Here is a 17934-nt window from a genome sequence, read left to right on the forward strand (position 1 = left end):
AGCAAAAGCAGGACATAGGGAGTAAAAAAATTCATAAATTCTCTGTAGATACCCTGAATCCTGTTAGCCATCAGTAACCTCATGCTTATAGTTCAGCCAGTAACTTCAAAGAACTACCTCACCCCCAGCCCCCTTGTCCAATCCCAAGCTGCATGTAATGTAAACCTTTCCTATATAAACCCCTTAAAGTGAGTGCTTGGGCCCGTTCTCCTCTAGCCACTGTGTCGGATGTTGGACATTGGGGCTTGCTTGTTTTGTTATTAAAGAAACCTCTGTGTGCTTGCATCGGATATTGGCTCTTTGGTGGTCTTGCTTGGGGGTCTTGTGACCTGGGCACAACAGTATGTATTTTTTTCCATTAAAAAAAACCAAAAACCAAAAAACAAAAACGAAACAGTTCTTGGTTGGGCAGTGGTGGCAAACACCTTTAAGACCAGCACTCAGGAGGCAGAGGCAGGCAGATTTCTGTGACTTCAAGGCCAGCCTGGTCTACAGAGCAAGTTCCAGGATAGCCAGGGTTACACAGAAGAGAAACCCTGTCTAGAAAAACCAAAAAACCAAACCAAACCAAAACAAAACAAAAACTTAGAATGAAATGACACTCTAGTAACTTGAATCTTCATTAAAGAAATAAAGAACAACTGTTATGGTAACCACGCAGGTGTTTTACATATGCATATATGCATATAGATGTATGTATGTATTTTTTTTTCCGGAGCTGAGGATCGAACCCTGGGCCTTACGCTTGCTAGGCAAGCGGTCTACCACTGAGCTAAATCCCCAATCCCGTATTTTTTGAGATAGTCTCTAGTAGCCCTTTGAACTCTAGGTGGCTGAGGCTGGCCTTGAACTCCTGACCCTACTACCTCTATCTCCAAATGTTGGGATTCCAGGCATGTTCCACCCAGCCTGCTCTACAGGTAAATACAAATAATGGTATTAATGCTTTGGCTTGATATACTTTTTTCTTCCCTGAATTAAAAGGCAACTATATAAGATATAATTACATTATAGTCTTTGGCACACAATTGATAAAGATTGTTATTTGTATGCCAATAATAGCACAAAGGAACATGAGAATAAAGCTATAAAAATATACAGAGGAAAAAATGTGCTACTGAAATTAATTCCAATTAGAGTTAAACAAATTATAATCCTTGGGGAAAACACGAAAATTTATTTATTTATTTATTTATTTATTTATTTATTTATTTATCTATCTATCTAAGGATTGAACCCAGGGTCTTGTGCATGCTACACATAAAAGCAATTTTTTTTTAACAGGAAAGAAACAGGATAATTAAAGTGCTTTTCAAGACAACATGGAACATAAAAATTATTAACAGATAACTATATGTTTGAAAATGCAAATACTGAAAAAGAATTCAAAATTGCTAACATAAGAATAAAAGAAGAGCTGGGCTGTGGTGGCACACACCTTTAATCCCAGCCCTCAGGAGGCAGAGGCAGGCCAATCTCTGTGAGTTCGAGGCCAGCCTGGTCCACAGAGTGAGTTCCAGGACAGCCAGAATTACACAGAAAAACCCTGTCTCAAAAATGAAACAAAAAAGAATAAAAGAAGGGGACAGGAGAATATCTCAGTGGTAAACACTGACATAGCATGCATAAGGCCACGGGTCCAAATCCTAGTACCACCAAAAGCACCCATATTTATCTTGGTGTGGTAGAATATGCCTTTAATCTTAGGGGGTTAAGGCAGAAGGATTATATTTAAGACCTGTCTGATTTACATTGTGAGGTCAAGGCCATCCTGGACTGTAAAGTGAGACACTGTCTTAAAGAAAAAAAGAAATAAAAGAAGGAAAAAATTGTAAACATAAATTCTAACTTACTAGTAATTACATTAAATGAAAATAAATTAAATACTTCATTTAAAGGCAGAATGGAGATGAAGAGATGGCTCAGCAGATAAGAGCACTTGCTGCTCTCTTGCAGAGGACTTAAGTTCAATTTCTAGCACCCACATGGCAGCCATTACACATGCAGGCAAATACTCATGTGTATAAAATTAAAAAAAAATCTTTCTAAAAAAGGCATCATGGATGGAAAACATGACCTAATTATATGCTATCTACAAGAGACACCTTTTTTTCATCTATTTATTTATTTTTAATTTTTTGTGTATGGACAGCATTCTTGTTGCATTTATTTATTTGTGAATGAATGATAGAGTCTCTCTATGTAGTCCTGACTGTACTAGAGCTATGTTATCTAGGCTAGCCTCAGATTCACAAAGCTACTCCTGCCCCTGCTTCCTGAGTGCTGGGACTAAAGGTATGCACCACCTGGTCCAGCTGGATAGCACTCTTATAAAATAAAACAAAAAAAATCCTTTATTACATTTATTTATTGTGTGCGTGTATCCACATATGCACCCATGTTACAATCCACCATGTGGAGATCAAGTTACAACTCGTGTGAGTTGATTCTCTCCTTCTGCTGTGTGGGTCCTGGGCTGACATTTTTATGTTTACATACAAAAATAGGAAGAACATAGGTTGATGGGAAAAATTACCATGTAAATAATAACAAAAAGAGAGCTGGAATGGCTATACAAATATCAGATAAAACAGACTTTGAAACAAAATTTCACTAGAGATAAGTGTATTTTATAATATGATCAGTTCATCAAGAAGATGTAACAAATAACACACGCTAATAACAGCTATTTGTTTCTTTGATGACTAACATTATGATTAGGGTGGATGGAATGTCAATGTATTTTTAATTTGCATTTTTCTGGTGGCCAGTAATGTTAATTATTTTTCATGTTTATTGGTGTTTTTTTTGTTTTTTTATTTTTTATTTTTTTTTTTTTACTTTATCTTTTGAGAACTGTCTACTTATTTTATTAACCTCTCTACTGATTGAGTTGAGTTTTTGCTATTTAGATTACTGAGTTCCTTGTATATTGTACATATCAATCCTTTGTCAGCTAGTAAGGATTTCCTCCTATTCTGAAGGCTGTCTTGATTAACTGTTTCCTCATGAAGTTCTATTTGTCAATTGTTGGCCTTAACTTCTTGAATGACTAGAGTCCTATTTAGAAAGTGCTTGTCTATGCCAATAACATGAAGCATTTTCTTTCTACTTTTTCTATCAGTTTTAGAGTTTTGGATCTTATGTTAAAGTCTCAGAAAACTGAAACAGACCTATCTACATCATGCCTATATATTTACCCAAATGCATTTTTCATCAATTTTCATCACAGCACTTTTCACAATAGCTAAACTATGGAACCAATACAGGTATCCCTCAACAGGGGCATATAAAGAAAATGTGGTTATACACAAAATGAATCTTTTTCAGCCATAAAGGAAAATGAAGTTATGTCATCTGCAGGAAAATAGATGTAACTGGAGATAATCATATTAAGTGAATTAAGTCAGTTTCTGAAAGACAATTATCATATGCTTTCTCTGTTGGTCCTAGATTTTTTTTATAGACGCATAAAATTGCATCTATACAAATGACATGAAAATAGAATCAAAATTGTCTGGGGGAACTAGTGGAAGGGGGAGAAAAGTGAAAGGGAAGGGTAGCCAGCTATGGGGTGGGTGTTGCTCAAAGTACAATATATACTTACATGAAAATGGCCTTATATACTCCAGTATAATAATATCAAATACAGAAAAAAATGCCTTATACTAAATGCCTTCCTGATGAATTCCACCAAATATATATTTACAGAAGAAACACCAATTTCTCCCCAAAAAAGAAGAGAATAGAATACTGTCAGGTTCTTTCTATGAGAACAATAGTATCCAGATACCCAAACTACATTAGAAAAGAAAATAGTAGGTTAGTATTCCTTGCAAACAGAGACATAATAATCTTTAACAATATACTATCTGAATTCCACAATGGATTTACATTATGACTAAGTGAGCTTTAGCCCAGTAATGCACTTTTTAATGCCCAGACACACCATAAACATATTTATGAAGCTATCAACTTACATGACAATCAATTAATATAATATAGTATATTCATGTAATAAAGGGCAAAAACCTCATGATCATGTCAATAAATCATCAAAAGCATTTGATGAAGTCCAATACCCTTTCATGATAAGAACAATCACCTAGGAATAGAAAAAAGAACTTCTACCAACACAATGAGCAGATAAGATATGCCAGATGCTGATGTTTAACCATTTTACATTTATTAAGCAATTTAATTCTCACACCAACTCTATGATATAAGAAATATTATTACCTGCATTTTACTGATGGATAAACTGGAGTGCATGGAACTTAAATCAAATTTCTTGTGTTAGTAGATAAGTTGTAGTGCTAGGATTTCCATACAGAAATTTCAGCTATGGAGTCCATGCTCATAATGGCCTTTTACTGAACCGGATCTCAAAGAATGTGGAATAAATAATAGTGGTGATAAAAAAAAAATGTATTTCCTTAAAACTAATGGTTTGGCCGGGCATGGTGGAGCATACCTTTAGACCCAGCACTCAGGAGGCAAAGGCAGGTGGATCTCTTGTGAGTTTGAGGTCAGTCTGGTCTATAAAGAGAGTTCTAGGACAGCCAGGGCTGTTACACAGAGAAACCCTGTCTTGAAAAACCAAAGAACAACAAAAATCCAACAACAACAACAAGCACCTAATGGTTTAATCTGTAAATAAACTTAATTCATACACTGTTAATTTATATGAGCAACCATACTACTTGCAATATTAGTAATAAATTCAATAATGCTAGATTACCACTAATATTTAATTATAATTTAAGTCATAAAATTGATAATGTTTATTTATGTAAGTAAATACAACTTGTAGCATTGGGAAATATTAGCAATTAATTCTAAACACTGATGGAATTACTAACAACAATTCAATTTCTATTTGTAATGAAAATTTGACTCATAACCACAGTACTTACAATTTATAGCAACCATAATGTAAATATCAATAACTATAATAGCCAATGAAATATTAACAATTTGATTTCTTCTCAGTATAAATACTAATCACATATATTGATAACCTTAGTTTGTTATAATTGCAGCAAATTATAGTATTAGTTGTTATATCAAATATTAGTAATGATAATTTCTATTTGAATATATTTCAAAACAGACACGTCTAATTTGTAAGCATAGTTGCAGACACTAATAATGCAAGCATAATTTGTGATACAGTTACATATACTCTTTGATGATGCTAGCAATGATTATTTGGTTTCTATGCAGCCAGGCTGGCCTCAAACTCATAATCCTCCTGCCTCTGCCTCCTAAGTGCTGGGACCATAGACCCATACCATCACATCTGGCTGATTATTTGATTTCTAATAAAAATTCTAATTTAATTTATAATATTGGTACCTACAATGTATATCAATTACAATAATTTTTACTATTAATGCTAATTTATATTAATAGTGATTATATTTTATGATAATAAACAATTATTCATTTCTATTGGCAAATAATTTATAATACTGCTATTGAAAATTTTTATTGGCAATTCTAGTTTGAAATATGGGTAAAATTTCTATCAGGAGGAATAGTTCATAATGTTAATAACAATTATTTGATTTCTACATAGAATGCAATCTGATTCATTATGTTAATTCTGCTAATTCACACTAGAAATACATATTTAATACTAATAAGAGTGAACAACATAAAAATAAGATTTAATAAATATTAGGATCAATAATTATTACTTGTAACTTTAGGAAATTTGTGGTCTCGGTTGAACACCCTTCATTAAAAATCTCAAATCTGAAATGTTCCTAATTCTGAAATCTTTTGAGTGCCACCATATATTCCACAAGTGTCATGTTCTACATGTGACCTCATGTGACAAGCAGCAATCAAAACACAAGCTTACTAAAAATACTGTATAAGAGTAACTGAGTTATGTGAATAAGGTGTATGTGAAACATTTTAATTTCATGTTTAGATTTGGGTCTCTAAGACCCAAAGTTAAAGTTAACCTGTAAGCCCCACCTGCCTAAAGAATAGGTAACTTCCCAGGATGATGGGAGCTGTAGTTCATGGAAAATAACAGCCAAAGCACATGGGAAAATACAGTGGCCATATAGGTTTGTCTTTAAATAGCCCCTACAACATATGTCTTGTAGCTACTCAGCTGGAATTCCAGAGGATGGTCCTGACCAAAGTCCATCCTTGGTAGTATTTAATTAAATCTTGCTTCAAATTTGGCTCAGAATTGTGGAATTAGTTTTTCTCTTGCAAATCTCAGGATTAACAGGTCCCAGGCTGGAAAGATGGCTTAAGGATTAAGAACTCTTACAGAGGCCGGGTGCTGTTGGCACACGCCTTTAAACCCAGCACTCGGGAGGCAGAGCCAGGTGGATCTCTGTGAGTTTGAGGCCAGCCTAGTCAACAGAGTGAGATCCAGGACAGACACCAAAACTACACAGAGAAAACCCTGTCTCGGAAAAACTGAAAAAGAAAAAAAATAGGGCTGGAGAGATGGCTCAGAGGTTAAGAGCACTGACTGCTCTTCCAGAGGTCCTGAGTTCAATTCCCAGCAACCAAATGGTGGCTCACAACCATCTGTAAGGAGATCTGGTGCCCTCTTCTGGCCTGTAGTCATACATGCTGTATACATAATAAATAAATAAATCTTAAAAAAACACACACACACAAAATAAAAATAAATAAATCTCAAAATTAATTAAAAAAAGAAAAAATAGAACTCTTACAGAGGACTGATGTTCAGTTTCTACCACCCATATGGCAGCTCATAACTGTTTGTAACTCCAGTTTCAGGGGATTTGACACCCTTCTCCGGGCCTCTGTGGGCACTGCACGAATGTGGTGCACAGACACACATACAGGCAAAGCACACACATATAAAATAAAAATAAACTTTGGACTTGAGTCCAATACTCAAAATACTTTATACAAACACAAATATTTCATAATCCAAAAAATATGAAATATGAAGCATTTATGATTTCTCAGCATTTTGGACAAAGGCTACTCAACTTGTATACTAGACTTTATCACAAAGCAACTTCATTCTTCTACACCAGTGGTTCTCAACCTTCCTAATGCTGTGACCCTTTAATACAGTTCCTCATGTTGTGGTGACCCCCCCACCACAAAATTATTTTGTTGCTATTTCATAACTTTAATTTTGCTACTGTTATGAATTGCAACGTAAATATCTGATATGAAGGATATCTGATAGGTAATTCCAAAAGGGGGTCACACAGGTTGAGAACCACTGCTCTAAAGTTTCTACCTGTAACACTCAGATATCATACTACCAATACAGCCATTGGTAATATTGCAATAGTTCTCTTTCCCACTCTATTCTCCCAGGCTTACCATCTCTTTGTGATTGGGGTAGAAAGTCTGATCAATCAGAGGGAATTCCTCTGTTCCAAGCTTCTTGTGTAGTCGAACCATCTGGGCAAACTATGAGAACCAGGAGACATGGATCAGTAGGTTTCTTACCTCAGGGGAGTATCTAAGCTGGGACCCCAAGTGCTAGTTTAGATCTGGAATGTCCTCAAGGCTCATGTGTTAAAAATTTGTTCCCGGGGTTGGGGATTTACTCAGTGGTAGAGCGCTTGCCTAGCAAGTGAAAGGCCCTGGGTTCGGTCCTCAGCTCCAGAAAAAAAAATTTTGTTCCCTAGAGGGGTACTGTTGTGGGGGTGTGGAAACTTTAAGAGGTGTGACCTAAGATGTTTTAGGTTGTTGTTGTGGGGTACTCTTAAAAAAAAAAAGATTTATTTATTTATTATGTACACAGAAGAGGGTGCCAGATCTCCTTACAGATGGTTGTGAGCCACCATGTGGTTGCTGGGAATTGAACTCAGGACCTCTGGAAGAGCAGTCAGTGCTCTTAACCTCTGAGCCATCTCTCCAGCCCCATTGTGGGGGTACTCTTAAAGGGAATTATAACTCCCCGGTTTCTTCCTCTTTCTCTCTCTTTGTGTTTTATTTCTAGGCCACAAGAGAGGTAGCTTTGTTCCACTGTGCACTTCCACCATGATACCCTGTCTTTCTGCAAGCCCAAAGCAACAGGGCCAACATATCATGGATTGAAACGTTGAAAACTGAGCTAAAATAAACCACTTCTTTTTGTGAGTTGATTATCTCAGGTATTTGTTATAGTGATGTAAAGCTAACTCACATATTAAGCTTTTAAATATATTCACTTCCCCAAAGAGAGTGGCTCCAGATTTCCACATGTACATATGAGCAATTTCATCTCTAGTAGCACTCTTCTTGTAACTTACCACCCAGGGTTTGTCACAGAAGTTGTAGACAGAATGCAAAGAGTTAACACTGGGGATTCCAGCGTACTGCAGTCCAATGACCAAACTGCGGTAGTCTCCATTGCGTGCCATGCTGAAGGCATGCTGGCGGATCAGCACAAAGTCTGGCTTCAGAGACCTGGGTTAGGGGCAGGGATAGGAATGTTGAGTGTGTGTGTATGGGGCTCCCCCACCAGCCTTCAAGTTCCCTACTACTCTATTGAATTTTTAAGTATTCATAGCTTCTGGAAATTGCAAAGTGTTTTCTTCCCTCTGCACATATGCACAAGCTGATCCTTCTGCCTGGAGTATCATTTCCACCCTTTCCCCATCTGGTGATTGATTCCTTTTCAGACTTTCCTATCTGCTGAAGGTCATGTTGCAACTCTACCCATTGAGCTCTGTCATCTCCCTGGTCATAGTCTCTCAGACTCCCAGTTGTCTTCCTAGTATGCTCCTCAGAATAGACTGCAGCCTCAGGGCTGTGAGCTCTTACCTTTGTCCCCAATATTCCACCCAGCAAACCTACAGGGATCTCCCCTTCACCTTCTTCAGGATGTTCTCAACCGTTTCTTATGTTGCCTGGCCACCCTATTCAAACTGCAAACCCCATTATGTTCCAAAAAGCCCTACATCTGCTTTACTGTTCTGGACTTTGCTTTTTGATTTTACATTTTCTTATTATTTGTTTATAGAACAAGTTAAGGGCAAAAGGATTTTATATTTTTTGGGGGGTTGTTTTGTTTTGTTCACCATTAGGTCACTCAGCATGTAGAAGAGCTCTTGGCATACAGTAGGTGCTAAATAAATATCTGTTGGTGTCAAGTGCTGAGGATGGTACCTAGCATGAAGTAGATGTTTAACAAATGTTTGTTGAATGAATAATTGAAAAGTTTCCTTGTGGCCTGCTAGGATCCTTGGCTATTTAGACTTCCCCACCACTATAGGGTGCACCCAAGATTTTGCTCACTGAAGATGCATAGGGAGTTAAATGACTCTCCCTCAGTTATAAGGGAGTCCTTTATACTTTTTACCACAACACCAGTGTTCCTTTTTCATACTTACCTCACAACTTTGACCCCATTCCGAAGAACTTCCATGTCCACAGAGAACCCACCATTGGCATGAGCCACAAGATTGAGATCAGAGAATTCAGCCTGAAAAAGACAAAAAATAAAAAAAAAAAATCAATGATTTGCCCACATCATGTAAGTGAGTCCCAGACGATGGAGTTTCAAGCCCATCGGCTCAACTTACTTGCTCTACTTTAATGTCAATTTCTCCATGGATCTTCTTCCCTTTGAAGTATTTTGCCCTGGAGAGAAATACAGAAGGGCACATCTATCAATGTTTGGATCTCAGACATGAAGACCACATCTAGGTTGGTCCCTTCAACCCTTTCCCCCTTCAGTGCTGGTACAGAAAACACATAATACTTTAAAATTGTAATAGTTTGCAAAAATTAATTGACAATATTTTGTGAAGAATAAAGTCTATTGTAATCTTGTGGAAGTATATAAAAGACATTGTTAGCTGTTTTCTTAAACTATAGAGGGCAGGTATGTCCCAAAATATGATATCTCATGACATTACTATTCTAAATGTTCCAGTAAAAAGCTTTGGAAAATGAATGGTGCTAGGTCACTTCGAATGCATGGAGGTCTGTAAACGGCCAAAAACCTAAGAGAGTATAAGTACATGATGTGCCTGTGGCGTGTTATGTTTCAGTGCCTGTGTGGTTCTTGGTACTTGTGTCATCAGGGGCCCAAAATGTCTCTCTGTTCTCTCCTTTACCATGAAGCAGCACCTTGATCATGGGTGTCATCTGCTGTGGGGGACCTCACAGCTATGGGTGGACATTTGCATCTGAACAGGAGCAGCCAATTGGGGGTGCAGTCTTCGGCTGGTTGTAAAGAAGCTATAGCCAGCAATGACGGGGAAGGGAGGAATGCAGCTGAGGATGAGAGGAAGCCTCAAGAAGATAAGTAGGAGCAGCAGCAGTAGGCACATCACAAATTGCTGTGTCATTGTCTCTAGCCCCACCCCAGCTAAGCTCAGCTTCCAGCAGCCTCCTCTCCCAAGCTCAGGATTTCTACCAGACAGGCTTCTTTTTTTTCTTTTTTCTTTTTGGTTTTGGTTTTTTGAGGCAGGGTTTCTCTGTGCAGCCCTGGCTGTCCTGGAACTCACTCTGTAGACCAGGCTGGCCTTGAACTCCCAGAGATCCGCTGGCATGCTCCACCCCCACCAGATAGGCTTTTTCACAGAAGCTTCAGTCAGGATTTTCATGGAAGGGGGTTGAAAGGAAGAGACACTCCTAGGGACACTTGGTCACTAGCATGTACACAGTCAGCAACTCTGACACATTTACACTACACAAGTGGGTTCTGTTGGCTTCACTAGTATGAAGGACTCAAGAACAGCTGTTTCTTTTTCCTTTTTCTCTGTATATTGTCTCTTTCTTTTGAACTTTCTGTCCCCCTCCATCTGTGTCTCTTTCTCTCTCTGTGTCTGTCTCAGTTTGTTTGTTTGTTTGTTTTTTGACAATAAGTGTAGCTACTGTAGTTTCTGCTCAAGCTCCTGTTTGGAGCCAAAAAGTCTTGGTCCCTTTGACAGATTATGGCTTTGTCTCCATTGAGAATTGTCTTCTGCTACAGGCAACTGCCTTGGCCAAGGTGACACCCAATTTCCTCCCTCCCTCCCTCCCTCTCTTCCTTTTTTTTGAGACAAGATCTCTCTCTCTCTCTCACTGTGTAGCCCTGGATGGCCTGAAACTTGCTTTGTAGACCAGGCTGACCTTGAACTCATAGAGATATGCCTGCCTCTGCCTCCCAAGTGCTTGGATTAAAGGTGGGAGTCACTATGCTCAGCAACACTTAATTTCTTGAGCTTAGACCCTGACCTATTTCTGGGTATGAAGGTGCGCTGGATATTTTATGTCAACTTGACACTAGCTAAAGTCATCAGAGAGGAGGGAGCTTCAAATGAGAAAATATCTCCATAAGATTGGGCTGTAGGCAAACCTGTAGGGCATTTCTTTCTTTCTTTCTTTCTTTCTTTCTTTCTTTCTTTCTTTCTTTCTTTCTTTCTTTCTTTCTTTCCTTTCCTTTCCTTTCCTTCCTTCCTTCCTTCCTTCCTTCCTTCCTTCCTTCCTTCCTTCCTTCCTTCCTTCCTTCCTTTCTACTGGAGCTGAGGATCGAACCCAGGACCTTGCACCTAAATCCCCAACCCTGCATTTTCTTAATTAATGATTGGTATAGGATGGCCCAGCCCAGTGTTGATGGTGCTATCCTGGAGCTAGTTGTCCTGGGTTCTATAAGAAAGCAGGCTAGTTTTTGTGTACTCTTTTGTTCTGCCACGTTTTTTGAGCATGGTCAACAATGCCGAGTGCCTGTCCCTACACCTTGGAAAATTGAGGAAATCAAGAACTTTCTGCTCACAGCCCAGCAGAAGCATGAAAAATCCATCAAGATCAAGAAGAACAAGGAGACCTGGCAGTGGCATACGCCTTTAATTCCAGCACTTGGGAGGTAGAGGCAGGAGGATGTCTGTGAGTTTGAGGCCAACTTCATCTACAAAGTGAGTTCCAGGACATCCAGTGCTGTTACACAGAGATACCCTGTCTCAAAAAATAAATAAATAAAATAAACAAGCAAAAAAGAATGATGATGATGACAATGTGAAGTTCAAGGTTTACTGTCGCAGATACCTTTACACCCTGGTCATCACAGACAATGAGAAGGCAGAGAAGCTTGAACCCCTGGTGTAGCAGTGAAGGAGCTGAAATGAACTAGACCTCTGCATTTGATTATTAAAAAAAACTCTGAAAAGTTAAAAAAAAATAGGAAGAAGGCCAAACAAGCTACAGGGAGCTAGCCAGCTACCCAGCACTCCTTCATGGCCTGCCCCTTTTGAATTCCTGCCCTGACTTCTTTCAGTGATGGACTACAATATGGAAATGTAAGCCAAGTAAACCCCTTCCTTTCCAACTTGCTTTTAGTCATTGTGTTTCATCATAGCAATGATAACTCTAACTACGACAGAAGGCTAGACTCTTTGCCTCATTCTAGGCTGACTCTGAAGGGATGTCTCTACACCTTCTAGGAACAGCTGAGGCCTCTGACCTGATGATGGCCTAGCCTCTTCTCTGCTCAACCTTATATACTCTTTACAGTGTTGGTGCAAAAGACATACCCAGTAGGCCTTCTGCATGAAAATCTCTGCCTCTTGAGTCTGTTCCAGAAAGTTAACCTATAACACTGGGCCATATGTAGGAGTCAAAGTACAGAAGAAGACTCTTAACATGATTCTGTAGCTGGGTCATCCAGCACCCTGTTGGAAGTGAGCACCCTGAGTGGCAGGAGATGTAGTACAGATAGCCTATAATACACTGCAGCCATATAAATTCCTCTGTAGCAGGCCCAGTTTGTATTGCAAGGAGAATGCCATATTATGTGGCAGGTCCAATGACATTGGAGGTCACAATGGCAAAAGATGAAATGTGGTATTTTTTCTTGAGTGATGAAGAGTGACACAATGGGCCACTGGTGTTTGGGAGCAGCAATGACTTTTCCAGATGGTGGATTGCAATAGGATGCCAGGCAGTGGTGGCGCACGCCTTTAATCCCAGCATTCAGGAGGCAGAGGGAGACGGATCTCTGTGAGTTCGAAGCCAGCCTAGTCTACAAAGCGAGTTCCAGGTTCTAAAGCTATACAGAGAAACCTTGTCTTGAAAAAAACAAACAAACAAAAAATAGGAATCTGGTGGAGGAAAGTGAAGCAGCTGGTGAAATATCCTTGACATTTGCCAGATGTGAGGGAAATGGCAACCAGATTGGAGTAACTGTTTGTTAAATGGCACTGGTTAACTGCAGACAGATCTGATATATTGACAGTGAATAACTACCAATTCAAGGCAAACTATGAAAGGCAGAGGATGCCCCTGGCTCTTTTTAAAGAAACCTTAACCTGCAGTCAGAGAGCAAACAGACGGGAGGACCAGGCTCAGGATTTAAGTATAGTGGACAGGACAGGAGTGGTACCCTAAGGTGTGGGACAAGGATACATGGATAGATGCAGTTAAACATCCTGAACTTACAAGATCTGCCTGAACCCACTATACCAGCAGAAGCAGTCTACTCACTATTACTACATAGAAACTTTCCCTCTGATGGGAACAATGCAAAAGGTCTTGAATGAAGCACGTACCTTTGTCAATGCCTATTCTGCTCAGGTCCACTCCAAATTACTACCCTGGAAAACTGACCAATAACTAGACCCAGAGACGCCTTAATGTTCATTTCCATGACTGACCCCAGTGGGATAACAGTTATTGCAGAGGAGAAGTCCAAAGAGAAGCTTCTGATATGGCACCTTCATTCCCCTACCAAAGCAGTAAATCAGGGCTGGGTGTATAGCTCAGTGGCAGAACACTTGCCTAATATGCATGGGGTTCTGGATTTCAACCCCCACACTAGAAAAGAAACCAGAACAAAACAACAGTAAATTGAAAGCAATTTGTATGCATTCTGGAGGAGATGGTAGAAAATGGGGCTAGTCAGAAAGATCTGGAAAGACTGCATGGGCACTTGTCTCATCATATCTCCATTGCATTAACCAGTTGTGTCTCTGAGGAGACTGGACAGATACAGAGAATTCTTGTTGACTGCTGCAAATGTCACTAATTAGTACCTCTGTTTGCAGCTACCATACTGGACATGTTATCATTATTATAGATTAATATTGTATCAGGTATGACAGGCAGCCATCAATTTGGCAAATGTACTTCTTCAATTCTGATTAGAAAAGAGGACCAGAAACAGTTCACATGGCTCTGACAATATTTGTTGATGGTTTTTCCATAGGGCTATTTTCTTTCTCTCAACCTACACTATAATATAGTCTAAAGGAATCTGGACCATCTGGACATCCCACAGAATGGACCATTATATCAGTTACATCATACTGATTATGCAAGATGAATAAGAGATGATTAGCATATTGCTTTGATAAGACACATGTGATCTAATGTAGGGATGGTAGCACAGCACTCAGAGGCCTAAAGCAGAAGGATCATGAATTTGAGGCCAGCCTAGGCTACCTAGTGAGTTCCAGGTTGTTCTAGGTTACATAGTAAGACCATGTCTCTCATGAGCTTGAGAGGGTAGGAGAGAAACTATTCAAAGACCCAGGAACCTATCACATTAGCAATATTTTTAGGGACCCAGTGACCAAAACATACCAAGACAACACTTCCACTGAATAAAGCAAAGCTTTGCATTTCATGCCCTCTACTGTTAAAACAGAAGGCAGACTTCTTTCAAGTTCTGGAAATATCATATTTTACATCTGGACCCATGTTTCAGGTGACATGTGAAGGTGTCAGCTCTGAGTAGCATAAGAGGGCTCTGTGGCAGATTCAGGATATGATACAAACAATCCTGCAACTTAACCCATTTGACCTGGCAAGTCCTCTAATACCAGGGGTGTCAGTAGTGGAGATGGATGCAGTGTGGAGGCTATGACAAGCCTAAGTATGAGACTCTTGGGGTTCTGGAGCTAGGAAATGTCATCTGCAGTAGGGGCTTAGATACCTTTGTGGTTGTTGTATTTGAGTTAGGGTTTTACTATGTAGCCCCATCTGTTTTGAGACTTGCTATGTAGCCCAGGCTGGCATCAAACTATGGATCCTTATACCTTAGCTCCCTGATCTCAGATTGCAGGAAAGTGCTACCCACCATGCCTGACTAAATTATATGCTGGCTGAAAAACAGATTCCATTGCAGAATTTCTCTCTGATAAAGATAGAATGCTTGACCATAGGATACCAAGTGACTATGTATCTAAAACAGCTCATTATGAGCGGAGTGAGGCCACACCCACCACATAATAAATTCAGATATTTATTGACAATGTTGAGTAGCTTGTCTGGTTGTTCAGGGGCTAGGAAAGAAAATGACTGGAAGATCTTGACAAGGAGATATGAGGTACTGCACTGTGCATGAACATATGGGAGTGGGCAAAAAGGGAGGAGTGAAGATCTTTGTACTGTGTGCTAACACCCACTAGGCTTCATCCACCATGGTAGTGGTACTAGGCAACCAAGTAGATAGGATGAGTCAGCCAGATGATGTCAGCCAGCCTTTAATGAACCATCCCAGTGCTAGCAAATGGGCGCACAAATGAAATGGCAATAGCAGCAGAGATAAAAGCTATGTGTGGAGTTTCCAATTTCCAAAAGAGAGATCAACATTGAATCTTTGATATGACACCATACTTCAAGAATAACCAGCCACTTGGGACAAGCTGACTGCATTGGGCTTCTTCTATGTTGGAAGAATGCTGATCCATTTTGAATAGTAATTTTCATGTGTGGTTTGCCTTTTCATTTTCTGACTAAGACTAGCAAGCATAGTTGTACAGAGGTTTAAACAATACTTGATTCTCAGAAGCATGGGATCCCATATAACACTGTAGCAAACCAAAGCACACATGGCAAAGAAGTGCAAAAGTGGTCTATGACCAGTCTATGGAATCAACCAGTGAGGCTTCATAACACACCACCCAGAGGCTGCTGGCCTGAGAGAATGAAGCCATAGGTATGACCTCATTTTGGAGATGACACCATGCAAGAATGGGTATTACCTTCCTAAAGGCAGTGCAAACCCTCAGTTCATGACCATTCTATATGCTGTTCTTCTAATAGGTAGAGCACATGAATCTGGTAAGTCAGAGGTCACAATGGAAATAGCCCAGCTTACCATTAATCCCAGTGATCCACTTTTAGAATCTGTGCTTTCTGTTCCTTCAGGTTTCTGCAAGGTTAGAGGTCCTGGTTCTCCAAGAGGGGGATACTACTATCAGGGGATATAGCAAGAATCCCATTAAACTCTAAGCTATGATCACCATCTGGGCACATCAGGTTTCTTTTGATAAATAAAGAGAAGCCACTAGCAGAAGAATGTAACATTGATTGCTAGGAAGGAGGAGGTAGGGCTGTTGGTACACACTGAGGGCAGTAAGGAGCAGATTTGGCACCTAGGCCATCCACTTTGGCAACTGTTGGAACTCCTTGTTCAGCATTCATGGTAAGTAGACAAGGAAGCAGTCAGAGTCTGAGTCAGGTGTGGGGACACAGGCTCAGGGATCCTTCAAAAATGAATGAATGGATCACCCACCAAGTAAGCCACTGAGACCAACAGAGGTGCTAGCTGAAGGTGAAGGGTCTCCAGGAAAGTCTATCTAAGAAAAGAAGCCACAATAAGAAACACAGTTTACATAACTCACTATATATATATTTACATAATAACTCATGCTACACACACACACACACACACACACACACACACACACACACACCACACACACATTATATAAGACCCATATGTTTTATGACAAACAGGATTCAGATATGCCTTATATAATATAGAGCACATAAAATATATCATACATGTCTCTAGAATGTTTAGTAGAATATGCATAAGTATATATATATAATTGGAATTAAAGTTTCAACTGATCATAGTCCTATATATTAGTAGTCCATCACTTGGGAGATGTAGACAGGAAGATCATGAGTTTAAAGTCAGCCTGGGTTATAGCAAGGCTCTCTCTCAAAAAAAGTTTTGGTAAATAATTACTATATGCAATGCAGTTTTGTATTTCCTGTTCTATTTTATTCCATTTTGTGAAGAAAATCCTATACTTGTAGATGCACTATACAGTATAGAGTCATTATGTGGCACATGCAATATGTAGTCTATATCATATACAATATATAGTATACATAATATATTGTATATATTATTGGAATAACGGACTTATTAGATAATTGCTTACGTAAAACATATTCTGTTCTCTATTTTCATTTGTCTTGCTTTGTGTAGAAAGTGGAATGCTGGTCATGGGCAATAGGTGACTCACAGATTGAAAAACACTGGACCAAATTATCTCTAAAAAGGAGAGATGGGGCAGAGTATAGTGGCATATGCCTATAAATCCTAGCTCTTATGAGGTGGATGCAGCAGAATCACAAGTTCAAGGCCAGCCTGGGCTACATAGGGAGACCATGCCTCAAAACATTAAAAAATTAAATCCTCTCAACTTAGAGGATACAACTTCAAAGCATGGAGGCTCAGAAAGAAAGAAGGGTGGTGAAGACTGAAGAGATGGCACCAGGCTATCCATAGGTATGCATTTATCACAAAATTGTAAAACTCCTTTTATTCCAATCTGAAATCCTCAAAGCTTTCATGGTTCTGCAAGTCTGAAATTTCTCTGTTCCCACATTGAGCCTGGTATACTTAGGCTCTCTCCTTCTATCAACGTCACTACATACCTAGCAGACACTAAATGAATATTTGCCAAATTGACGAACGGAAAAAGATTGAAGGAGCTGTTGGAATGAATGGGGGCTTCTGGGATGCTGAAGGAGAAGGGGATTAGTCTTTTGCTGAGTTCAGTAAGTATTCAATAAAAGTTTGCTGGAGATTAGAAGAAAAATAGAAGACATTAGATTACAATTACAGAAAGGGGAATAGACACCAGCATTCAGTTGAGAAACTGGGGGGGGGAGCAATTAAATAATCTGTCTGTAGGGTTGAAGTAGAGAAGAAACATCTACCAATATGTATACAGGCCACATTAATGTTTGCCGAGTTCA

The 17934-nt window shown here is 39.3% G+C and overlaps 1 protein-coding gene across 2 annotated transcripts in view; it reads right to left on the reverse strand.

The window, feature by feature from the left end:
- Syn1 (synapsin I) overlaps positions 1 to 17934 on the reverse strand; it is a 49207-nt gene that overhangs the window by 28165 nt on the left and 3108 nt on the right. For both annotated transcript variants that reach the window (XM_036174185.1, XM_036174184.1), the window contains exons 2-5: positions 9534 to 9591; positions 9342 to 9433; positions 8259 to 8415; positions 7342 to 7431 (exon numbers count right to left, since the gene is read on the reverse strand). In XM_036174185.1, coding sequence (XP_036030078.1) covers positions 7342 to 7431; positions 8259 to 8415; positions 9342 to 9433; positions 9534 to 9591 — 397 coding nt within the window. The remainder of the gene's footprint in view (positions 1 to 7341; positions 7432 to 8258; positions 8416 to 9341; positions 9434 to 9533; positions 9592 to 17934) is intronic.

The sequence above is a fragment of the Onychomys torridus genome, chromosome X (genome assembly GCF_903995425.1).
Source record: "Onychomys torridus chromosome X, mOncTor1.1, whole genome shotgun sequence".
NCBI classification, from domain to species: domain Eukaryota; kingdom Metazoa; phylum Chordata; class Mammalia; order Rodentia; family Cricetidae; genus Onychomys; species Onychomys torridus.